The sequence below is a fragment of the Bos grunniens genome, chromosome 23 (assembly GCF_055505025.1).
Source record: "Bos grunniens cultivar Pamir isolate PY7600 chromosome 23, Bosgru_T2T1.0, whole genome shotgun sequence".
Lineage (NCBI taxonomy): Eukaryota > Metazoa > Chordata > Mammalia > Artiodactyla > Bovidae > Bos > Bos grunniens.
The window spans coordinates 42,033,487-42,058,955 of record NC_141187.1 but is presented as its reverse complement, the minus strand read 5'-3'; the positions used below and the strand labels follow the sequence as shown (position 1 = coordinate 42,058,955).

Sequence of the window (25,469 nt, the reverse complement as noted above, 5' to 3'; positions counted from 1 at the left end):
CTGTTAGAGAGAAACATTCTTAGCTACTCCGTCACCAAGCAAAACTCCCCAGCCAGGCTCTAGTGCCTTTACGCCTAGGAAAAATCTGTAAAGAGACTGCGGCGAGGACGCCTACAAGAGACATGGCCTTTGTCTGGTCTGTAGAATCCCCGGGGAAGATTCCACATCTAAAATCTAGCTTCAGAGAGTCTCAGGGCGAATCAGATTCTAAGTATTTTTGAAACCTACAGCACAGTCGACCATCAGTGATCAATTACTTCTGCAAAGACAGAAAAGGCTCCATGATAGTTGTTATATGTGCTTCTGACATCAAGAGATGGATGGTGATTTCTACTCAAAGATGAACCGCTAGATGTCATGGGACCGTAGAGGATTGTCATCAAAGCGATAGGGGCTTCATGGGATTCTTAACTCGCTTCTGCATCATCCAGCAGAAAGACACACAGGACCTATCTATCTGGAAGTAATCTGTCTTCCCTTCCACATAGGAAAGGACTTCCCAGAGAAGATGGCATCAATTTTCAAGATTCCATAGACGAGATCAATACAATTTCCTGATTTTTGGGGGTTTTTTGCTGACACTGTTGCATTAAAGGAAATAAAGCCTGAGAAGCTCAACTTCAAAGGTGCAGTGACTGCAGAAGAAAAAAATAAACACTCTCTACCTATCCATCAAATTCAAGCTAGGCCAGGAACCAACATCAAAACTTATAAAGAAATGTTTCAACAGGCAAGAAGGGCTGGCTTACATTCAAGGGGCTATCCTCTTTGGCCATCTTTCCAGCTCTATCTCAAAACTGCTGTTAGGTCACTTCAACTAAGCAAAGTTGTCTTTTCAGTCTACAAATTCAGAGACACAAATGAATAAGACTTGAGAGATCTTGGCCCCACAAGGTGATGAAGAAAGTCCTGAGCTTCATGCAAGTCGGAAGATCTGGGTAGACAGCCCAGGCACATGCATTTTAGTCCCTGGAACCAAGGAAACCTGTCAACCTCTTTGGCTTTGTTCCCTCCTCTAGAAAATGCCGAGGATACCCTCAAGGAGTTATGATGACCGTCCAAGGAAACCCTTCGTTCAAGGCACTCCAACTCCTGTGATATGCTATTATCGTCTGAGCTGGACCCATGACACGGCTAGTCACTGCACACAGTCCAGAAGACTGAGGTCTTTAGGACTGCATTTACTAATCAGAGGCTCAGACTGCCAAACATTGCTAAGAGAAAAGGGTAGTTCTGACTAGTCCTACTGGAGAAACAGGAAAACAAAGAACTTTCATCCCAGCAAAGTCTTTGAAGACCCTACATATTTAAAATGGGAAAGTGTTGTTTTTTTTTAAATTTTTTAAGGAAATCATTTCTGGAGACTTCAGGGCAAAGAGTAAGAAGGGTAGCATTTAGAGAAAGAAATTCTGAGATTAGTCAGGTCACTGAATGTTCTCTGCACAGCAGAACAGCAAACAGTGGGTGAGTGTTCATTTCCATAGATTAATAACCCTCTCTCCAGGGCTTAAAGATGATATGAACTGTGACTTCCAGAGTTTTGTTTGGAGAAGGCTCATCTACTCCTGGTAAGGCTTGTGTTTCAAGGACACACTCAAAAATATTTTTCTTCATTTCAGATTGTTTCTTACTCACATTGGCCCGTTCTAATCTCTAGGATGACCAAAATGGATCAAAAGCTTGCTGGGGTGACGGGGGTGGGGAGGGCGGGGAAACAGTTTTTCCTCTTTTTTTGGATCTGTTTACAAGGATCATTAAAATAGTCTTGTTCATTCGGATGACTCTGGGATGGAAAAAAAAATAATAATAACCTGTTCCTTCTGAAGAGGAGACAGAGGTCTAAAGGGTTACAGAGGCTTCAACAGAACAGGAAAGCCAAAATAAAACACAAAATTTGATCTTAGATGCTATCACTATATTTCCTTCAAATGCAATAGAAAGCCAAGTTTTATGGATGGAGATTTTTAAATAAATAACTACATCATCTTTTTTCCTGTCAACAAACAATAGATAACTGGTCTTAGGGGCCTAGGGCCACTTATAAAAGAAAAAAAAAAAAAAAAAAACCAACATGCTAATCTTATGAGAAATGTCGGATCAAGCAGCAGAGGCAGCCGCCGAAAGGAAACATTCTTTTCTCAGCTCCCTATAGAAAGACTGTCTCCCCACAAAAGCCACAACTTGGGGTCACACTTCTCAATGGTGTGGGTGACCGCCACAGAGGCAGCTCCAGAGGTGAATCGGGAATGGAGCCCTGACAAAGGGAAGAATATTCTAAATGCACCCAGCAGTCTTTCTGCCCCCCTCTGAGAACCTGCCCGAACAGAGCAAGGTAGAAAGGGCTTTGGGGCGCTGTGGTGGACAAAGGGCCCTGGGTCGCGGTTTCTAATGACAGACTCCCTACAGAACCTCCGTCGGACGCACACACACCTTCACATCAGTGATCGCCAGTGGACATCCTCTACCTGGAAGAGGCATTTTCACCCACCAGCAGCAGGGCAACTTCTAGACAAACTCACAAGACAAGACAGAGGAGGTGCGCACTCACAGGGGCAGGGAACACCACGGCCAGCGGCTGGCCCACCCCACCAGCCCCCTTCCTCCTGAGCGGGTCAAAGCCGGAGGGGTTTAGGGCTCCCCATCCATGGGGTGCTTTACTTCCACTTGACCCATCTCGCTTAAGCCTCCAGAACTACTCTCTTCCAGATAAAATGATCTCCCTGGGGAAATTATCCTATCAAGAGCTTTCACCTGAATTGGAGAGCCGGGTCACAGGAGCACGCGCGTAGGGAGACTGATCGAAGCGAAGAACAGATGTTAAGGAGGTAAACCTCGAATCTGCTCATTCATCCCACAGGACGGCGGTATTCCTAAGAATCCTCTCATATAATCAAAATCCAACAGGAAAATATTTTCATTACAGAGAAAGACAGTTTTAGACATTCAAAAACAAAAGTAATTTTTGCCCTGCACTGATGTTCAATAATAATAGTGTTTGGCATGGCTATAAGTGTAGTATTACAAAACTGAGATATCCCTAAGCAAATCCAGCATTCTAGTTTATTACTTTCATTCTAGAAAATTCATCACTGGGCTTTTCTTTCATCTGAGCATAGCTTTCTTACAAATTTTGCTCACCTTTATCACCAATTGTTTGATGCACAAACAACGGTATTCAAACCAAAACAGTATTCAAACCCAAAGACACCACGGCTTTTTCCACCACTTAGGTCCATGAGGCCCCAGGCTGGTTCCAGACCACAATCCTTTAAGTCATGGTCTGTATAAATAGATGAAATCACATCCAGTTTGTATCCTGAAAACCCACATTGTAGAGGAAATGCTTAACATTTATTGCAGCCCTACTGGGTGCCAACTGCCAAGAATGGGGGGGAAAGACAAAGGTCCCTGGTGTCTCCACGCTGGGAAAAGAGATGTGGAATGTTTCAAAAGCAGAAGAGCAGGGGGCCTGACAGGCAACACAAAACCAGTCCTGGGAGGAAAGGACTCCAAACCCAGACTCTAAGAATGGGCCAGAGTGAGCCCCCTAGATAGAGGCAGGTAGGGAAGGGGAAGAGCGTGGCTAAATGCTGTAACACAATAAGAAAGGACAAGGTACTTGGAAGGAGAAAACTAAATGACTGAAGCGAATAAGGGGCAATAGACGAGGGACAGGGCTAAACTTGCAGGACGAAGTTAAGTATTCAGAAGTTCAATGAAAAACCAAGGAGAGGCAGACGGACAACAGAGATGCAAACAGATGTCTAAGAAGAGGAAATGTCCACTTCGGCCTCAGAGAGGAATACCACTGAGGAGGGATTTAGCACATCCCAGACCATGGGGTCTCGAAGAGTCGGACACGACTGAGCGACTTCACTTTCAGTTTTCACTTTTCACTTTCATGCACTGGAGAAGGAAATGGCAACCCACTCCAGTGTTCTTGCCTGGAGAATCCCAGGGACAGCAGAGCCTAGTGGGCTGCCGTCTATGGGGTTGCACAGAGTCGGACACGACTGAAGCGACTTAGCAGCAGCAGCAGCAGACCACTGTAGGTCAGCAGGGCCACTGGGCCCAGTGCAGGCCTGGAGGCCAGATGCCCTCAGAGCTCCAGACCCAGGAAACTGCTCCCAATCTCCTGCCCGAAGAGCTCTCTCCAGGGAAGAGCTGCAATGGCAGGGAGGCCGGGCAGGGTGAGGAATGTCAAACCCGTGGGAGGCCTTTAGGACCAAGGGAGCAGAAGGTGTGGGGAGCCCTGGAGAAGGGGTCAACCTCGGCCGGGCCTGAAAATCCAGACTGATGGCTCCAGGCCCACGTGAGGGCGGCTGCCAGGCCTCCTGCACGGCCCCCAAGTTCCCCGAGAGAAAGAGGGTCAGCCACAGAGGGCGGAGAGCCCCAACGGCAGGCAGAGGAGACGAGACACCTAGAAGAGCCGTGTCCCCTTTTAGGCACCAGGAACCGGTTTTGTGGAAGACAACGTTTCCACACGGGAGGAGAGGAGGCATGGTTTAGGGATTACTCAAGCACACCACATTTATTGAGTTCACTGAGCAGGAGGGAGAGCTCAGGCCGTAATGCGAGCGATGGGGAGCGGCTATAAACACAAATGAAGCTTCCATAGCCTGCCCGCCCACCCGCCCGACACTCACCTCAAGCTGGGCGGCCCGGTTCCTAACCAGCAATGACTGGGACTTGGTCCGTGGCTGGAGGTTGGGGACCCCTGACTAGAAAACTGACCCAGGATGAATCAAGGTCAAGGAGTGAGAAGTAGGTGGGAAAGTAGAAAGGGCCCTGAGCAATGGAAAAGCACTAGGTGGCGCCAGTGGAAAAGACCCCACCTGCCAATGCAGGAGGCATGAGACACCGGTTCAATCCCTGAGTCGGGAAGATCCCCAGCAGGAGGGCCTGGCACCCCACTCCAGTACTATTGCCTGGTAATCCCATGGACAGAGGAGCCTGGTGGGCTGCAGTCCATGGGGTCACACAGAGTCAGACACAACAGAAGCCACTTAGCACACACGCAAGGTTTCAACGTGGAGCGGTTCCCAAGGGGTGAAGTGGGCAGATGAGAAGGAGAACTTATCCAAGCCAAGTCGCTGACCAGCCTGGTGCAGAATGTGACCTGGGGTCACCCCTCTTTGTCCTTCCAGGTTGGCCCTGGGCACAATCACAGAAGAAAAGAGAGACATCCTACAAAAAACTTGAATTTTCTTACAACACAAAGTCAGAGAATCCAAATAAAAGGAAATCAGACTGGAGAAACAGCTGCAGTACATATGACTTTAAAAAAGATCAATATCCAGAACACACAAAGAACTCAGAGACACAGATGAGAAAATATCAAGACTCATTGCTAATTGTGTAAAAGAAAATCAGTAAATAAACACATATGGAAATGTTCTATGACTGAGAGAGATCAAAGGAATGCATATTTTAAAGCCAAGGAGGCCATTAAATTAGCCAAAAAGAGTAAGTCTCACCATGAATCAGGTGGAAGCAAGACAATCATATATCATCAGTAACAATGCAAATATTGTCTTTTAGAAAGTAATTCAGAGCAAGGGCCCCTCTATCAAGGAATGAAGTCTTCTGATGTGACTGTAATCCGAAGAAAATACTTAAGCGTATAGAGGTATTCACTGCAGTTTTCTAACAGTAAACAATCAGAAGCAACTCCAACGTCCACAAATAATACAAAACTGAAATTAAAAGAAAACAACTTGGTAGTATCCTTGCAAAGGATAACTGCACAGTCGAAGTTGTAAATTGGAATGCTCACACTAAACAGAAAAAGCAAAAGTGAAAAAAGATATATGTTAAATTGTCAAGACTAAAAGACAATGCCTAACAGCAATTATGATTGATGGACTGGGATGGCAGAGTCAAAGGGGACTTTTGCTTTTATTGGTTTCCTCTTACTGTCGTAAAGTATAGGCAACAGACGTTTAAAATGTAATATTTCTATCCATTCTATAGCAGTGAACTCCCTCTTCTTCTTTTTTTTTTTAATTTTTTTAAATTTTATTTTATTTTTAAACTTTACATATTGTATTGGTTCTGCGATATATCGAAATGAATCCGCCACAGGCATACACATGTTCCCCATCCTGAACCCTCCTCCCTCCTCCCTCCCCATACCATCCCTCTGAGTCATCCCAGTGCACCAGCCCCAAGCATCCAGTATCGTGCATCCAACCTGGACTGGCAACTCGTTTCATATATGATATTATACATATTTCAATGCCATTCTCCCAAATCATCTCACCCTCTCCCTCTCCCACAGAGTCCAAAAGACTGTTCTATACATCAGTGTCTCTTTTGCTGTCTCATATACAGGGTTATTGTTACCATCTTTCTAAATTCCATATATATGCATTAGTATACTGTATTGGTGTTTTTCTTTCTGGCTTACTTCACTCTCAGGCTCCAGTTTCATCCACCTCATTAGAACTGATTCAAATGTATTCTTTTTAATGGCTGAGTAATACTCCATTGTGTATATGTACCACAGCTTTTTTTTTTTTTAATTTTATTTTATTTTTAAACTTTACATAATTGTATTAATTTTGCCAAATACCAAAATGAATCCGCCACAGGTATACATGTGTTCCCCATTCTGAACCCTCCTCCTTCCTCCCTCCCCATACCATCCTTCTGGGTCGTCCCAGTGCACTAGCCCCAAGCATCCAGTATCATGCATCGAACCTGGACTGGCAACTCGTTTCTTACATGGTATTTTACATGTTTCAATGTCATTCTCCCAAATCTTCCCACCCTCTCCCTCTCCCACAGAGTCCATAAGACTGTTCTATACATCAGTGTCTCTGAACTCCCTCTTCGATGGAGCAAATTGACCTTCTAGAGAACATCACACGCAGATCATGGAAGGCTGTCTACATCCTCTCAAGTATCAGTGGTCCATGTAGGATTTAAACCTGGCCACAAAGGGCTGAAGAGACCCTCCTACCCTTAGTACCCACCCTCCAAAGACACAACTCTTTCCTTTGCTTTTTTTTACGGCCCTTAAATTCCATACTTCCCCCCTCTTTCTTTTTATAAAATTACATATTGATAGGCTTTGTTGTTGTTCAGTCGCTAAGTCGTATCTGACTCCGCGACCCCAGGGTCTAGCTCGCCAGGCTCCTCTGTCCATAGGATTTCGCAGGCAAGAATACTGGAGTGGGTTGCCATTTCCTTCTCCAGGGGATCTTCTCGAATCAGGGTTCAAACCCGTGTCTCCTGCAGGTGAATTCTTTACCACTGAGCCACCATGCAATATAAAGTGAACATCCATTTGATTCTTCCAACAATCCTGTGAGAAAGATGTTGTCATCATCCCCACTTTACAGATGAGAAAACCGAGAATCACAGACTTATGAAAAGTGAACATCCATTTGATTCTTCCAACAATCCTGTGGGATAGATGTCATCATCCCCACTTTACAACTGAAGATCACAGACTTAAGAAATGTGGCCTGGGACACACATCTAAGCAGCTGGAGCCAGAATTCAGACCTCAATCTCCCTGTCTTCAAAGCCTTCACTTCTTACCATTCCACATCCTGCCTCTTCCCTTCCTTCCTCCCTCCCTGTGAAAACAAATAAGACAACAAAACAAGAAGACTCTTAAATGTCACCTCTTCTACTTGCACTGGCTGCCTAGAAAAACCATTCCATGAATCAGGAGACATCAGTACCAACTGCTTACAGATTAACCAATAAGACAAGGTAATGGTCTGTGCACACCAATTGGGAAAGTTGATGCAGAAGAGAAAAGAAATTACCTCCAGCCTCAACTCTGCACCTGCAGGTAAAAGCCAAACGGCACCCAAAAATGATTTCTACTTGCAAATTAAAAGCCAAATGTGACCCTTGACGCTATTGCAGAGAAGAGATTCTTCGCTCTCCTTGCAAAGAAATTATCCATAATTAGCAGAAAGATTCCTTCCAGCGATAACACAGCCACTCCAGAAAAGGATGTTGTTTGGGGTACGGTAGCAAGAAGAGGGAAAAGAAGCTGAAGAAGCAGTAAGGTATAAAACTAATAGAGATGGGGTGATGGATGATTTTAGGCACCCCTTCTGACTTACTTTATAAACAGTGACACAATAATAGCCGAAAATGTAAATTCTAATTAAAGACGAAACGGAACAAAGTCAAACAACAGCAAATGATGTTTGACAGAGCAAAGGTCTGGTGGGGGGAGGAGGCATGGAACCAAGAGGAAGAATGACAATCAAGTCTGTTCATGGAACTGTGCCTTGTGAGAGACAGAAGGGGCCTGAGTGCTTATTTCTTTCACCCACTTGCTTTACTGTAATTGGAGAAACTGAGGCCCAGAAAGGTGGGTGGCTGGTCCAGCTCACCTTGCAGCAGGGCAGTTAAAAAGAAACTCTCGGTCTCCCCAAAACCGGTCTAACAGCTTTCCACCACACCCCATTCATGCCACAGAGTCCTGGAAAGCCACTCCATGTGAAATCTTTTGGGGGGGAAAAAAAAGCATTAAACATTCTATAACTATTAAATTCCTTTTTAAATAATTTTCAAATGCACAGGGGTACGCTGAAAAAGAAAAGAAAAAAAGAAGCCTGGTTTTGATTTCTTTTGGAAAATCGCACAGCGCTCAACACTTAACCTCGTATTGAGTGAAATATTAACAGGCCATAGAATGGTTTCAGTGTTCCTTCAGTAAAGCTAAACAGAATTCGAAAAACATATCCCCCAGGCCTACAGTGGAGTTTCTGGAGCACACATTAAACTCTACGCTCCGCTCAACAAGCCCGTCACTGTTAAGTAACTCATCAGAAAATAAAGAGGGAATTACCAAAGGGGAATTGCCAAGCAATTAGTTCTCTGAAGCAGATGACATACAACTGTTGTAAGGGAGGAGCTTCCCCGTTAGTCATATGTCAGAGTCAGAGCTTCCTAATCTGTAAATAAAATGCATCACATATGATTACAGCTGGGCTGTAGGCTGGGGTTGCCAGCCTCACGCACAAAGAGTAAATCCCAAATCCTTCTGTTCTGAGTGTCTACAAAGCAAGACTGGGCTCTGAAGACACTTTAAAAAAAAAAGAAAATCCATGGTAATTTTCTTTCCTTTATGGAAGTATAATTGACCTACAACACTCCGTTAGATCCAAGGGCATGAGAGAGTGATTCGATATTTCTACATGTTACAAAACGATCACCACGTTGGTAATTTTCCTTCAGTGTAAGAAAGACAAGCTCTCTGTTTTCCCTGCACAGGCTAAGAGAGAAAAATGATCTTGCTTCTCTATCCTGTTGACATGAGTCAGTGAGGACTCATCTCTGGTCCAGTGGAGGTGAGACAGGGAGGGGCAGGGACAGGAGGGGACCCAGCACTCGCCTCCCAGTGGATCCCTGACGCAGGAGTCACCTCCCTTCACTGCATGCTTTGTTCTTAAGAGTTGGATTAGGTGCCACCCCCCATCTATCAAACTGGAGACAAAAATAGTTCCAATCGGCCAAATCTGGCAAGCGGAGCGTGGACCCAGTGAAGCTCTTTTTGAGAGTCAAAAGTTCACCACCTTGCTGGGACTCTGGACGCCAAACATTTGGAGCCCAACTTAAGCCAATCCTCTGAAACACAGATAAGCATATGCCATGGTCATCATTTTCTTCCATTAATAATTATTGAAAGTGCGTAGGAATCTCAGGGAGGTAAGACAAAGACTGAAAGAATGGGAAACAGCTTGTAGGTGACCCTGGACAGACAGGCAAGCCTGGAAAAGGAGGGCTCATGGCCCGTGAACCTCCCCTGATCCCGACCTCTGAGAGCCTGCCACACTTCTGCCATGGGTCTTTAAATGCTACTCCTGGGCATTACCCTGCCTTCTTACAGACGGGGCTGGGGGCTTGAGAGACAGTGCCTGGCAGCAACAAATACAGGCTGGGGTCCCAGCATGACTCCACCGCTTGACAGCTGGGCAGTCTTGGGCAAGCGACTTAACCACTCTGTGCTTCAGTTTCCTCACTTGTGAAATGCAGATAATAGCAGTGCCTGCCCCGGAAGGTCCGCAGTGAAGATTAAAAGAGTTAAAACACAGAAAGCGTGGACTATGGATCATCTCTTTATTTCCTTTAGGGTCTAGCTGGCATAACGCCCTTCACACCTTAGATGTTTATTAAATCTTTACAGACAGTACCGTCTGCAGCCCTCTGGAGTTGCTGAGCTGTTTTCTCCAGTTATATCACTCCTATCTTAACCTTCTGATCTTTTATAAAAGTTAGGTAAGTCACAGCCTCATTCTGGGCCATTTAGGGGAATACAGAAGGCCCAATGAAATAACACAGGTTAAAAAATAAATACACAGTCCTCAAATATTCCTTAGTTATATTAAGACTGAGTCCCCTGTAACAGCAATACAACCTGATAATTTCCAGCCTTCTCCTTCACTTTGAGCCATATAGTCTTAGGATCTTTCTCCCTAGAGCCAAGGCTCACTGATTCTATATTTTCTATAAAGTATAAATGAGAAGCCAAATTGTTTGCAAAGCTGTGGCTAGCAGCCGGAAATATATTTGTTGTTGTTGTTGTTTAGTCATAAGTCATGGATGACTCTTTGCAACCCCACGGACTGTAGCCTGCCAGGCTCCTCAGTCCATGGGATTTCCCTGGCAAGAATACTAGAGTGGGTTGCCATTTCCTCCTCCAGGAGATCTTCCTGACCCAAAGATCGAACTCAGGTCTCCTGCAATGGCAGGCGGATTCTTTACAACTGACCCACCAGGGAAGCCCAGAAATACGTAATCTGGAACCAGATTACAAATTGCCAACATCCATTGGATCATCGAAAAAGCAAGAGAGTTCCAGAAAAACATCTATTTCTGCTTTAATGACTATGCCAAAGCCTTTGACTGTGTGGATCATAACAAACTGTGGAAAATTCTTCAAGAGATAGGAATACCAGACCACCTTAGCTGCCTCCTGAGAAATCTTTATACAGGTCAAGAAGCAACAGTTAGAACTGGACATGGAACAGACTGGTTCCAAATTGGGAAAGGAGTACGTCAAGGCTGTATATTGTCACCCTGCTTATTTAACTTATATGCAGAGTACATCATGAGAAATGCTGGACTGGATAAAGCACAAGCTGGAATCAAGATTGCCAGGAGAAATATCAATAACCTCAGATATGCAGATGACACCACCCTTATGGCAGAAAGTGAAGAAGAACTGAAGAGCCTCTTGATGAAAGTGAAAGAGGAGAGTGAATAAGTTGACTTAAAATTCAACATTCAGAAAACTAAGATCATGGCATCCGGTCCCATCACTTCATGAGAGATAGACAGGGAAACAATGGAAACAGTGACAGACTTTATTTTGGGGAGCTCCAAAATCACTGCAGATGGTGACTGCAGCCATGAAATTAAAAGATACTTGCTCCTTGGAAGAAAAGCTATGACCAACCTAGACAGCATATTAAAAAGCAGAGACATTACTTTGCCAACAAAGGTCCATCTAGTCAAAGTTATGGTTTTTCCAGTAGTCACGTATGGATGTGAGAGTTGGACTCTAAAGAAAGCTGAGCACCGAAGAATTGATGCTTTTGAACTGTGGTGTTGGAGAAGACTCTTGAGAGTCCCTTGGACTGCAAGGAGATCCAACCAGTCAATCCAAAAGGAAATCAGTCCTGAATATTCATTGGAAGGACTGATGCTGAAGCTGAAGTTCCAATATTTTGGCCACCTGATGTGAAGAACTGACCCACTGGAGAAGACCCTGATGCTGGGAAAGACTGAAGGCAGAAGGGGAAGGGGACAACAGAGGATGAGATGGTTGGATGGCATCACTGACTCGATGGACATGCGTTTGAGCAAGCTCCCGGAGTTGGTGATGGACAGGGAGGCCTGGCGTGTTGTAGTCCATAGGGTCCCAAAGAGTCAGACACAACTGAGCGACTGAACTGAACTGACTGATATATATATAAATGTGTATATATATGAATATTCACGCACATTGGAAAAGGAAATGGCAACTCACTCCAGGATTCTTGCCTGGGGAATCCCATGGACAGAGGAGCCTGGTGGGCTCCTGTTCATGGGGCCACAAAGAGTCGGACACGACTGAGTGACTAAGCACATACACACACACACATACACACTAACACACACACATCACATTCAAGAGTCCACATGGAAGCTATCAAACACACTCATATTACTGTGATTTATCAAAGTATAGTAAATGAATTACCACAAATGAACAATTGCTCCCGAACAAGTAGGTGGCACAATGTGATTTACGCATATCATATGAGATGAATAAATCCACGGTGGAAAAGATCAAAGGCAAAGCTGGAATTGTTGTTAACATGTACAGGGCTTCACTGAAAATCTTCTTAATAAAACTGTTTAGAGGAAAATAGAGGGATCATTTGTTTAAATGAAAAGAGATACTGCATATGTTGAATTTCAAAAGCAGCATTCATTTTCATACACACACATTAGATCTGGCTAAAATTAGCTCCAGTTTCTACTTTATTTTTTTTAAGTCTTAAAGAATAAAGGTTTCAACAAAATTTCATTGAGCCGAAGCTCAGCCCTGAGTTTCCAAGGTACCTGAGCATCTAGGGAAGACACCCCCCCTTGCCGCACTCCATTATCCACTTGGGCATCATCCCAATTTTTCCACCCACTCTCCCTTCGCCTCAGGTCTTAAACAGGAAACATACACAGGCTGTGTCACACCAGCGCTCCATTTCTGCTGCCTCCACTGCCTCTTGCCTTCCCTCACATATTCCACTCTGGCTGACTTCATTGCTGAAAGAAAACTCATTCCCGCCTGCCTGGTAAACTTCCTACCAGGCACAAGAACCCAAAGCCCAGACTCAAAGATCACTTTTAGGCCAGTGGCTCCTCCAAATTTATTTCCAGATTGGACCTCCCAGCAATCTTCTTCCCACACTCTCTAGCGTCTGCTGGACTCCAGCAACTCAGATGTCCACCAGCACCTGGGCTTTCGCCAAAACGGCCTGATAGATTACACACCATGCTACTTGCCTGTAAGGGCCCAGCCACCAAAACAGTCATCCTTCCGCCCTCTCTTCTCTTCCCAAAGAAATGTTAACCAGCCTCCAGAGTTCAACCCAAATGGTGCTTCCTCCTCCAAGTTTTCCCCATCATCCTACTCAGCACCATTCTTCTGAATTTCCGCTGTGTTAGAACCTACCCCAGTAAGCACAACCCACCCCCTCCTGCTCTGTATTAGTAATTTCAGAGCATGTCTTCTTTCCCCTACTTGACCACGAAGAATATAACCCCCTTCTGGTAGCTCTTACTCACTCTGTGCAGTAGTAAAAAAAAAAAAGTACACATTGAATAAATGAATGAATCATTTCTTTATACAGACAGTGCCTGTGAACAAGGTAAGTCATAACTTGCTATAGCTATATTATATTGATATGGCTTCCCTGGTGGCTCAGTGGTAAAGAATCCTCCTGCCAATGCAGGAGATGCAGGTTCAATCCCTGGGTTGGGAAGATCCCCCGGAGAAGGAAATGGCAACCCACTTCAATATTCTTGCCTGGGAAATAACATGGACTGAGGAGCCTGGTGGGCTACAGTCTATGGGGGTCACGAGGATTCGGGCACAACTTAGCAGGTAAACAACAGCAACATTGATAAAATAGCTAGAACCTAAAATAACTGTAATCTAGGTTTTTTTTTTAAAAAAACCTAATGACTATAACAAGGTACAACATGAATGATACTGTTTCCCTGCTCACGTTTAGCCATCAATTGTGAGGACTGTAATGAGGCCATTATTTATGCATCATGTTTAGCTAATACTTATACGCTTCCTTTAAATGTGATCCTAGGACATGTCAGCTGCTTAAAACTCAAGGTGACTCTACTACTTTGTCAGTAATACAATACGAACATTCCTACAACCCTTCATGCACTGTACCAGGTACTACAGAAACCTGGATCTCTTCTCAATAAGCTTCCCGTACTGACTGAGAGACAGGACTGTTTGCTGCCTGATTTTTTCATAATAAAATTCTTGAGACATTCTTGTTTTAACACATGACTCTCTTTAAACACCGCAGATTAAAAAAAAATTGCATATGTATTAACCACATGTGCAATTAAGCTGCTTCCCCAAAAATGTGAATGTGAGAACTTTCTGCCTAAAATGGATAATACCCCTAAGAGAGAAACTAGCAATAAGACACTGCACCCCTTTCAATGGAGTTGATACTTACAGACCTCATGAGGCTTCCCTCTGCACATAATTCCGGAGTTATTCTATTTCCTTTTAAAAGACACCTCCCTAACCCAAGGCCCATAAAATATAAAGTACCCAGTTCCATATTTTACAAGGACAGAACGTGTGTGATAACTTCCCCCCTCCCCTGCCTTGCACCCCAGTAGGACTTTACTGATCCCCCTTCCTGAGTCACCGTACTTCAATCATTCAGGGGTGTGTGTGTGTGTGTGTGTGTGTGTGTGAGTTTTCACTCAGACCACAAATAACTTCACTTATGCCTGCAACTCAGCAGTTCATCCTACAGTAGAAAAACAACACACAGGGATCCTGGGTCAGGAATCGAGGCAGACTAACACAAAATCCAGAAAAATAAATAAAAGGCCTTTTGGCTCTCGGGGCTGCAAATGTCCACACTGTTGGTCCAAAGACCAAGGTACAGGGATATTTACTTACTCCTCGTCACTTATGGTTAAGGAGCAACCATCACCAAACAAGAACGTTACAATCACCCTGTCAAGACAAGTCACATGCTCACAGTGATAGCTTATGTTCATGGATCATAAACCATATACCAGGTTACTATTCTGTCCAGTGTACAAATATTACATCGTTCCAACCTCACAGCAGCCCTAGCGGAAGTTCTCATATGATCTCCATCTTACACATGAAGAAACTGAGGCCCAGGAAGGTTACAGTGGCACTTCTATATCTTAAATTCAGACAGGCTGGTTCCAGAGCCCCGCATCCTTATTTTAAATACCACGGAATTTATATAGAACTTAAAAAACTGGACCTTAGAAGCAGGGTGTCAGGGACGAGGGGCAAGCTCTTTATTTAAAGAAATCTAGTGAATCAGTTTCAAAATGAACATTCCGATAAAGCAAGGATTCGCCTCTTAAACATGAGCTGAAAATCCAAATTTCTGTATGTAAGGTTGGATAAAAGTGGTTGATGCATCTTATCAGGGAAAGAAACAGAACATGACTTGGGAAGAGCTGCCTTGAGACCACCAGATCCAGCCCACGACACAGCAGTGGAACATCAGTGTGACTCCAAGAGAACATTCCGGTTCATTTGGATTCAGTGGGTCTAGGGTGGAGTCCCGGTTCTATTTTTTTCTTTTTTTTTTTTAACCTCTCCTGGCGATTCTGGTGTCCCGCCAGGCTCGAGAACCTCTGAACTGGTCTATTTCCACAGCTTGGAGCAGGACTACTCCCAAGGCAAACAGAAAGAGGGGATCGATTTCACAATCTCCTCTGGTTGCGAATACCAGTGTTCCCAAGCCCTTATTGCCCCAACTTCGAACTAACTTCCCCTGCTCTCCTGATTCTAGGCAGGCAGTCTTCCCTTCAACAGAGAACCATGAGTCATCAACCCTGCATCCACCCTGTGTCTGCATGACTCTCCAGGTCAGAAAAATTTACTGTACATGAAGAAAGCAGGAAGTTGTCAAATCCAAAACTGACACAAAGAAATTCAAGATCCAGCCAACATGGGTTGCTACGGAACCAACAAGCTATCTCCCTGCACCACAGTCACACAACGACCACGACCTAAAACATGGAGACAGTGACTTAAGGTAACCGTTTGGTAGCAAAACCTGCTCATCGGCTCCAAGTACAGGTGACAATTAAAACGATCAGGCTCAACCCCAGCACACAATAATGAACCATCGGCAAGGCAGAGGCAGACTGTTATCAACCAAATAAACCAAAAAGGAGGATACCTGAATCCAAGTTTAAAAAAAAAAAAACACCTCTCTGCGATTTCTCCATTTCCCACACAGTACAGTTTGCAAAGACAATTATCTTCAACAGTCTGTAAAGTGCTAAAGTATGACTAGTAAGTGATTTTCCCAGGCCAGACTTTATCCTCAGATAGAAACCAGACAGCATCGCAAAACTCTTACCCGATGGGTGTTGGACTCCCCCAAAGCAGCCGTGGAGGAAGAGACTGCTGTCCAAAGACGACAGACAAATCTGCAGCTTGAATGGAACACCTCGGTGATTTGCAGCCGGCTCCTCCTGCAGTGGTCAAGGGGGTGCAGAAGAGGAAATCCAAAATGAGAAACAGCACGAATGGCTTTAAAAAATAATTCCACCTGAAGACACCATGCAGGGAAATCTAAACTTTAAGAACATCAAATTTTGCATCGTTTTATGAGAATTACACAGGCACCAGCCAGCTTAAAAGGCAGATCTGGTTTGATTCAACAGGGCTCGGAGGGGGGCCAACACACAAAAAGGTCATCCCTTCAATCAAATTAAAAGCTTGGTCTCTCCATTTGAGCCAGCTACTGTCAATCTTTTCTCTAAGATTCTAACGAATCACCTCATAAACACATGCTGGTCATTACGGGACTATCAGGTGGAAATGGGCACGGACTGAATAGTAATTGAGCCAAAGACTAATTTTCATGAGGCATATCTTACTATCAACATGCAACTTTAGGCACAATCATGACACAGAGCACAGTTGTTAGCATACCAGTCTAATGGGATAGAAAAAAAGAATCAAACGCAGAAAAAAAATTTAAGTATGCATATACTCACTAGAGTTTCCTCTGAACTTTAAAGGATTTAATTACTGAATGTACATCTACTTGATTTTCATTCTGCCATAACACCTTGAGCATGTTTAAGGAAAGATTACCCACTGTAGGATGAATGAGTGAATGCGTGAATGGATGAATGAAACAGAAGGAATCAATCTTCCATATACCTTTCCATCAGGGAGCCTGGCGCTCCTAGTAGTTTTTGTGAGGTAAACACCTATGCATAGAAACAGAAGAAGTTGAGGACTCGATCTGCTAACATACTTTCCTATCTATTCAAAGCATATTTTTAAATACTGGTAGTTCCCAACTGTCCACATTAAATAGAATCAGGAGCACAGTTATTATAAACTAATCCCCAAACTCGTCATTGCTGATTTTTTTTTTTCAGCCTTTCATTACTGGAGCTGATCTGCATATTTGCTTAGGCTGGTTTTAAATTTAGTTTGGGTTTCCTAAGCCCACGCCAGGTAACAGTAGGAAGGAGAAGGCCCAGGATTATATTGGGTGTCAGAAAGAAACTATTCTGGAGCTATGAATATGATCTCCAATGTGAATAATCTGTAAACAGGTAAGTGAGCCAATTAGCCTTGGGTACATGGCAACACATCTCATGATTATTTTCATCCATACACACTCACTATTTTTAAGAGCACAGCCCAGCTGGAAAGGAAAATAATGTCGATTGCTTTCCAACACTTTGCAAAGTAATGAATAGTAGCCAAAGTATTCTTACTTCTAGCTAATCCATTCACCAACTATTTATTTAGGCCTCATTTGCATGCCATAGACTGACATGCAGAAGGAAGTTCTCTAGGCCTTGGTTTCCCCATCTGTAAACAGTTAGGTCTGTGTGCTGTTGTTTCAGTCATGGCCAACTCTTTATGACCCTATGGACTGTACCCCACCAGTTTCCTCTGTCCATTGGATTCTCCAGTCAAGAATACTGGAGTGGGTTGCCACACCCTCCTCCAGGGGATCTTCCGAACAGATCGAACCCAAGTCTCTCGTCTCTTTGGTTTCCTGCATTGGCAGGCAGGTTCTTTACCACTAGCGCCACCTGGGAAATCCCAAACAGTTAAGTGTAGAGAAAGGAGGAAGCCTTTCTAGACTATCACATCTCTGAAGTCCTTGGAAGACAAGCCCTCCAGTAAAAAGCTTGTTGAGTTACAAACATTAATAGTGGCCAAGTTAAATAAAAGCTCACAATATTCTATTTATTCTTACACAGTACTTGGTTTAAGGGCCAGGGGGTGATCTTGATTTTATCTAGTAACATCTCAAATGAAGCCTCAAAATCCTTGATCATCATTTTCAAACAATGTGCAGGTACCACGGATTTGCAGAGTGCTTGCTTTATGAGCTAACAATTGAGAGTGTTGGCTTGTGTATCGACGTGTGTGCACACTATCCTATTTACCTATCACCTGGCAGATAAGATTTTATAGAGTCCAAATTACAGTCTCCTCCTATTCTGCTGAAGTGCAGAGAACAGTCAAACATGATGCAAATGCTGTAAAATATTAATTTACTCTCGCGTCGGTATGCCTGCTTATTTCAAAAGTATCTGTGTTGCTACACCAGTTAGAGTAACTAAAGAGTTAACATAACTTGCTGGGTCCTATCAGAGGGAAGAAGCCAAAAATAAAAGCAAGGCAGAATGGACTCACTGCAAAAATATACAGACAACGTACAATAAAATAGCCTATAGACTGTTTAAGACAATATATCTACTAGAAGTGGAATTTTTAATATTTAAAAAGCACAGCAGAGCAACATAACACAACACTATAAATAGTGGGAGATAGAAAGGTGGCCTAAGTAATACTGATGTGACAGTAAAGAGGAGATACTATACAAATAATGTAGATACAGAAGAAAACATAAATACTTCAGGGAGAGTAGGCCAAAGTTAAGGGTGCACTAAAAGAAAATATGCCATACACGGTGATAGAAAAAATATCTAGCATTTGAATTCTAGAATTCTAGCATTTGAATGCTAGAAGCATAAGCATTTACAGGTTAGCAGCTATAACAGTGATGACTAAAAACTTCTGATAAATAACTCAAAAGGTATCCATTAAAGAGCACCTAAGTAGAAAAAAGAGAACTTCCTCTTAGCCTGAACCCAAATGCCACCACCAGGGGAGCCTCTGCCCCCTGAAGCCTCAAACTGATTACATTACAGTGAGTTTTCTGAAAAGTAACATTCAGGTTTAGTATACAATTTTTGCTTGCATTATTGCCATCATTGGTGCTTTCTCATCACTTCACAAATGGGATGCATTAAAAGTTATATTTTTAAAAAATCAATGAAATAGTTCTGCTCCCATCAAATGTGTCAAAGAGGATACAATGCTTATTGCTTTTTTGTCTTTAATAGTTCTAAACATGTTTTAGTACATTTGAGGTGGCAATAGGTAGTACATGAATTTATAGTGCATTAGCCTGAAAAGTTCAGATTTATAAGGATTATAAAATATACTACTACACTGATAAAGACAAAGATACATAAATTATGAAATAGGAAAGAGATTTCTGAAAACTGTTTCCACCATTAAAGATTATTTACCTAAGCCTTTTTATTACTCCTGGAATTTTAAGCATTTACATATTTTTAAAACCTTGATCCAATTACAACTCTTTCAGCCAACATTTGAAAATATTCTCTTAAAACTAGCACAGAGTATACACTTATCACCTCTTAAAGAAATTTTGAATGTGTATTTTATTAAACTGAATTAAATTAAATTAAAATTTGAACAGCATAATTGAGGACTATAAAAGTCTTTCTTTAAAAAAGGGCAGTCCTGTGTGGAACGCCTTAGAACAGAAATTATTATCTCTTTTGGAATTTCTATGATTTCTTATTTTCGATCTTTTCACAAAATAAGGAGAGCCTGCTTCTGATAAGCTGGGAAATATAAGCAGAACTAAATCTGCTCTTTGAAGCAGTTAAGCTGCACATATCAAAAGATATAAAGCAATGGAAATCAAATCATCTGTCTCCCCATAAAAATAATATTCTGTCTTGCTGCACTATGTCATCTCACATATGCACGTATTTAAGCTTTTCAGAATCAAAACTATGTGTTACTTGCAGACAACTATAGTTTAAAGAATTAACATTCACTCCTACCTTCGCTAAATTTTAGGCTTTTAGTAAAAACATGTTTATTGACTAACTTCTCATAGGAAACAAAATGAGCCGGTGTTACCATGCGTTAGTCATCAAAAACTGTCATTCAAGGTAAGTGCAAACAGAAAATCCACTTGACATTTCAGAATGGAAAAAAAATAAAGGCACATTATACAAAAGGAATGTGAATCAAACTCTGTAATGACAACAAAACAAGAAGTCACAGAAGCATGTTTATTAATATTTTAATAAGCTCTTTAGGCTGGCCTTTCCTGGGACCCCCAGACAACTGACTTAGACCTATTGAAACGTAAGGCCAGCTACATGTACAGTCTGATGGCTGAAGAGTTATTCTTGAATCTATTTGCAAGGGTAAAAGACAAATTAGAGGCCAGGAAACCTAGTCTGATTAAATATCACTTCTGTTTATCAAACCCTCTTAAAATGAAATCCGGAAGGGAAGGAGAAGATACCCATTTTCACAGTTCCCAATCAAGCACATTTTTCATACTTATTTTAACACAAATTTATTTGTGCACTCAAAAATACACGTTCACATTTGGCTGCCAGTAAAGTGTTTTTCTGTACATAGTAAAATGTAATTCAGGACCTCCAAGGCGTTGTGTAAAACTTAAACTTCTGTGCTTCATTTTATATCCTTGCCTCTCCCATCTATTTACCTCCTAGAAATAATGGCTTACTTTAAACACAGCAACACTTGATCTGAGCAGGTCGCAATCATGTTACCAACTGCAGAGACTCACTAAAGGGTAGAAACTCATAAGCCCTCTGTGAGGAACACTGAATAGCTCTCTCAATCCAGGCCCCAGAGGTTTAAAAAAAAAAAAAAAAGGATTTACCAGTTTAGCTATGGGGTTGTAAAACTGTAAACTGACTAGCAAGGTCACACAGACATCCAGACATTATTATTCTCAATTATTTTTTCTTTCAAATATCAGAGTTATTAAAATACTCCCTCTTGTTTGGATTGCCTGAACAACACAGAGCTTCAGCAACCAAAGCTACTTTCCTTTTTTTCCCCAACAGTATTATTTTTCTTTGCATAGAAGGCTTATTAAGGTGGCCACCTAATGCAAAGAGCAGAATGTTGTTCGCTGTTATTAAATGCTCATTAAATTTTATTCCCAAATAGAGTACAAATTACCGTGCAAAAGCACCAAACATTATCAGTCTACCAGCTAAAGGCCTGTATCATCTCTTACCTGAGACAAAAACCTTTTAACTTACTACCTCCAAGGTAAGGATCCTGGCCAAGAAATCCAAGTTAAGAATGAATACATTCAGAATGACTGCCTACTGCCAGTAGCATTTTTTGTGTGTGTCATTAGGATGGCCATAAAGTTTTTAAATATGACAACGGGGATATCCTTCTCAAATAAATTACTTCCGCTGAATAAATCCTTTAGAAAACCCCGCTATTGGCAGCTTGGGTTCTAAAGGATGAGTTCTTTTGCACTTGAAAGGGTTAAGTGCCTGCAAGGCCAAAGGCACCAGACAAACTGCAAGAGAAAGGTTGCTTTCCTCAGCTCCTCAGCTCTGAAAGGTTTCTAGCAAGTACCAAATACTTGTTGATGTGTTCACAAGCAGGACTGTCAGGCTCCTTTCACGGTCTGGGGAGATGCATTTACATACTGCACCCAGTAAGCACAGCTTGTTGGTCTCCTTTTAAAAGTTGAGTAGCTAGAAGCCTCATTCAGCGTCTCCCATCCGAAGTGACAAAAAGAAGATGCGGCTGAAATAGTAAAGAGTCTCTCATCTGGTTGGGGCAGCACAAATACTGTGCATCAAACACTTGGGAGTAGTTCAGGCACAGACAAACCCACCTGAATGGACGGGAGAACACTGTCTGTTGCCATGGCAGCCTGATCTAATTACATGAGTGATCAGGGATGGAGTAAGTGCACCGAAAACCTACACCCGCTGACAGGTATCTACGAGATGAGAAAGGCAGGCAGGCGGAAGGTTCAGGGGAGCCCTTCGACCTCTGCTTTCTGTAGAAGGTGGCACTCAAGCCCATTTATCTGTGGAGCTGCTAAAATATTGACTGATGCAGGCACAGTTAGAGGGCAATCAGAGGAGATTAAATGCCATAGCATTAGCCCTTAAAGTGCAATCCCTTTCCAAGAGTTCATGTGCAGGGTTTTCTCATCCTTCTCTCTGGTGGTTTCTTCAGGCAGACGCTCCATTCCAAAAAAAGCTCAAGTGTCAAACTACCCTCATCCACCAAATAAACCACAAGGTGGGCTTAAGACGAGGGCTTCCAGGAACTGTAGGGTTCCTCAGAAACCCAAATGAGATGGCTTAGCTAACACGGTCGAAAAAGTAACTAGCTGTGCCTAAAAATAACCCATCAAGTACCCGCTGCTGCGAGCGATATGTAACGATGATGTTTAAATATTAAGAACAGCCTGCATTATAAAACACAAATGTCATTGAGATGTGACTACGAGATTGCCAAAGGAGAACTTATTTGCATACACACATTCCCGTGCAAGCTCCAGGATGTGCAAGGAGCATGCCACTCTAAGCCATTAGTTTTTATTTATGTGGGTGTAATAGGGTCTTCTAATTTTGCTAATTGTATCCTGTGGCTCTCACAGGGAAGCTAAGAATCTCTTCGGGGACAGAACCAGTTCGGAGGAGTCCCTACTGCACAGCATACGGTAAACAAAATAAAAATAGCTTGCCATTCTCCTTAGCCACATCGCGCATTATATAACCAGCTTCCGACTGGCTTTCTGTGTGTGTGTGCCCTTACTACTCTTCAGCAATTTCCCAATCTCTCGAAGTATTTATATTACCCTCTTATCTGTAGGATTATATACCAAGAAAGCAAAACAAAACAGAGCAGCCACGGGATTGAACTGAACCCCACTAGTCCTTAGAAACTGCTTTTTGTTGTTGTTTGTTTTCTGGCAGGATCTCCACAACCACCCTACTTCCACCCCCCACTAAGGTTCTTGCTCAATCTCCCTAGAAAACCTGAATTGTTCCATCGCTTCCAGTCAGCCCCCTACGTGGTCTGAAATAAAATGAAAGCACCAGCCGCGGAGTTTAGGAAGGCGGCCTGAGGGCGAGGGTGGCCGAGGAGGGGTCAGGGCACTGCGGAGTCAGCCAAGCGGCCACGGCGGGGCCCCCTCCCCACCGCGATGGCCCTGCCGCCCCCTCCCCCGCGGGCGCGCACACACACACACGCACTCACACACTCACGCCGCGCTCCGCCGCCGCCTCACCTCTCGCTCCGCCCGGCCGGCCCCCTGCCCTGCCCCCTGCGGGACCGGCCTGCGCGCAGCGCTGGAACCACGTAGGAGGCGGCGGCGGCCGCGGGAGTGGCGGAGTCTCCGGCCCGGCCCAGAGTGAGCGAGCAGCGGGGCTCCGGGCGCATCCCAGCGCCCGCAGCGCCTCCTCCGCCGCCGCCGCCTCCCCCCTCCCCTCCTCCCGGCTTCATTCACCCTCTCAGCAGCCGCGCAGCCGCTCACTCCCGGCGCGGGCAGGGCAGCGCCTGCCGCGGCTTCCCGGCTCCGGCCGCGGGCGCTGGCGGGGGCGCCGGCCCGGGCTGGGGCGCTCGCGGGCTCCCGGCTCCGGGCGGCGGCGGCGGCTGCACATGATCAGGAAGCGGCCGTACCAACAGGGCGGCGGCGGCGGCGGCAGCCGCCCGAGCCGCCACCGCTACTCCGGCCGCGCTCCCGGCACCGCGCGCCCGTTCCCCCCGCGCCCACCTCCCTCGGTGCCCCCCGCGATCCCACCGACCGGCGGCGCGCGCAAAGTCCCGACCCGGCCGCGGGCGCAGACCCTCCTGGTCCGCAGTCGCGCGCCGGCCCAGGCGGGCCTCCGTCGGGAGACCCCCGCCCCGGGGGGCTCCGGGGCCAAGCGGCCCCCGCGGTAAAGCCAGCCCTTTTCCAGATCCGCTCGCTCTCGCCGCCCTCTGCGAAGAGAGGAGTGAGGAGGGGGCGGCGGGAGGAGGGGACAGCGAGACCCCCGGCCGCCGCCTCCCCCCTACGCCACCTCCTGGGAAGAGGACACGGCTCTCCCCACTGGCGATCGGACCGGCAGCCGCCGTAGTGGGGAGCCGTCGCGGATCTCCCCGCCCGCCCGCGCCCCCCGCCCGGGCGCGCCCCCTCGCCGGGCGGGCGCCCACCCGGCCCCTGCACACCACCCTCCCGCCGGTCGTCTCAGCGCCCACAGCTGGGGAAGTCGGCCTGGGAGGCTGGAGCCGGGGAAGGGTGTATGTACACACACACACACACACACACACACACACACACACACAACACAACACAACACAACACGACGCGTCGATTTCCTTCGCTCCTCTTCCAGCTGTTTTCCGTGCCGCCGAATGGGGTTTGGGGTTTGTTTGCTGGTTGTTGCTTTTGCCCCTCTCGGGAGAGCGGGGTAGGGGGGGATCTTGATCTAAATCAGGGGAGAAGGAGATGGGGGGAGGGGGGAGAGAAAGAATCAGAGGAGGAAAAAAAAAAATAGCCACTTACTGTAAAGTGTAAATGGATCTGGGGTTGCGTGGGGAAGGGGGGGCAGAGGGAGAGAAACAGTGTCTTGCGGCTGCTGTAGCTCTGGCTGCTGCTCCACGGGGCTTGTTTTGGATCCCCCTGCAGTGAAACAGGTCCTGTACGGCTCCGCCACTGTAGTAGAAATGATGTCTGCGGTATACTCTGCTCTCTCCTCCTCCTCCCCCCTCCTCCCTCCTCCCTCCTCCCTCCGCCCGCCCTCCCTCGCGCTCTCTCGCGCTCGCTCGCTTGCTCGCTCCAGTATGTAAATGTGTAATAGAAGCCAAATATGGAGCAGTTGGCTGCCGCCGCCGCAGCTCAAGGATCCGACTTCGCGGGGGTTGGGGGGGGCCACCCTCCGGCGGGGCGGCGGGGCGAGCCGCTCTGAGCACCGCGAGCGCACGGCGCGGCCGCCGGCCGGCGCCCTTAACCCTTGGGTGCGCGCATCTCCGGGCCCGGCAGTCCCCCCGGGGAGGCGGGCGCGTTTCCCCGAGACCCGCTCGGGATCGGGGTGGCGGAGGGGGGGGGGGGGGACGCGGGGCGGGAGCGGTGACCGGGACCGGAGGGGACAGTTCTTCCAGGTTTGGGAAAGGGGCGGGGAGCTGAAGCGATGAGGTAATTGGAGCGGTGACCGGTCGGTCCTCGCGCGCCTCCTCGGGTCCCCGCATCGAGTTGTGAAGGCACAGGCTGGGCGCGACTCAGGCACCCTGGAGGGACTCTCCGAGGGGTGCCGGGCTGCAAACCGGAGCCCGTGAAATCCCCTCTGGGGAAGCAGAGGTGGGCCGGTTCCGATCCCGACGTTCCCTTCGGGCGTGCGGAGAAGCGTCTTAAGAGGGCTGACTCCGACCTTCACGCACGTTAACCCTCAAACCGGTTTAGCTTCGGCGTTTTGGAACCCAGCCCACCGAGCCGCGGGGATCGCCTTGGCGTGCAACTCAGGAAAGTTTTAAGGGTCCTCCCCCTCAACCCCCCGTCTGCACGTGCACCCTCGCCTTTCCTGCCTGTGAAAGCTGGTGA

The 25,469-nt window shown here is 45.6% G+C and overlaps 2 protein-coding genes across 11 annotated transcripts in view; one reads left to right on the top strand and one right to left on the bottom strand.

Annotated features, from left to right (window-relative positions):
- ATXN1 (ataxin 1) overlaps positions 1-24,577 on the bottom strand; it is a 420,722-nt gene extending 396,145 nt beyond the window's left edge. For 7 of the 10 annotated variants that reach the window (XM_086370177.1, XM_086370178.1, XM_086370182.1 and 4 more), the window contains exons 1-2: positions 24,438-24,577; positions 16,143-16,257 (exon numbers count right to left, since the gene is read on the bottom strand). The gene's annotated coding sequence lies outside the window, so the exon portion shown is untranslated. Of the gene's footprint in view, positions 1-16,142; positions 16,258-16,954; positions 23,037-23,149; positions 23,316-24,437 lie in introns of those variants that run through there. The other 3 variants (XM_086370183.1, XM_086370185.1, XM_086370184.1) reach the window with 3 other exon arrangements.
- The window catches only part of LOC147347704 (uncharacterized), a 104,705-nt gene that overhangs the window by 65,271 nt on the left and 13,965 nt on the right, over positions 1-25,469 (top strand). Inside the window, exons 2-3 of the mRNA XM_086370597.1 lie at positions 12,936-13,025; positions 23,006-24,889. Coding sequence (XP_086226723.1) covers positions 12,936-13,025; positions 23,006-23,833 — 918 coding nt within the window. The 3' untranslated portion in view covers positions 23,834-24,889. The remainder of the gene's footprint in view (positions 1-12,935; positions 13,026-23,005; positions 24,890-25,469) is intronic.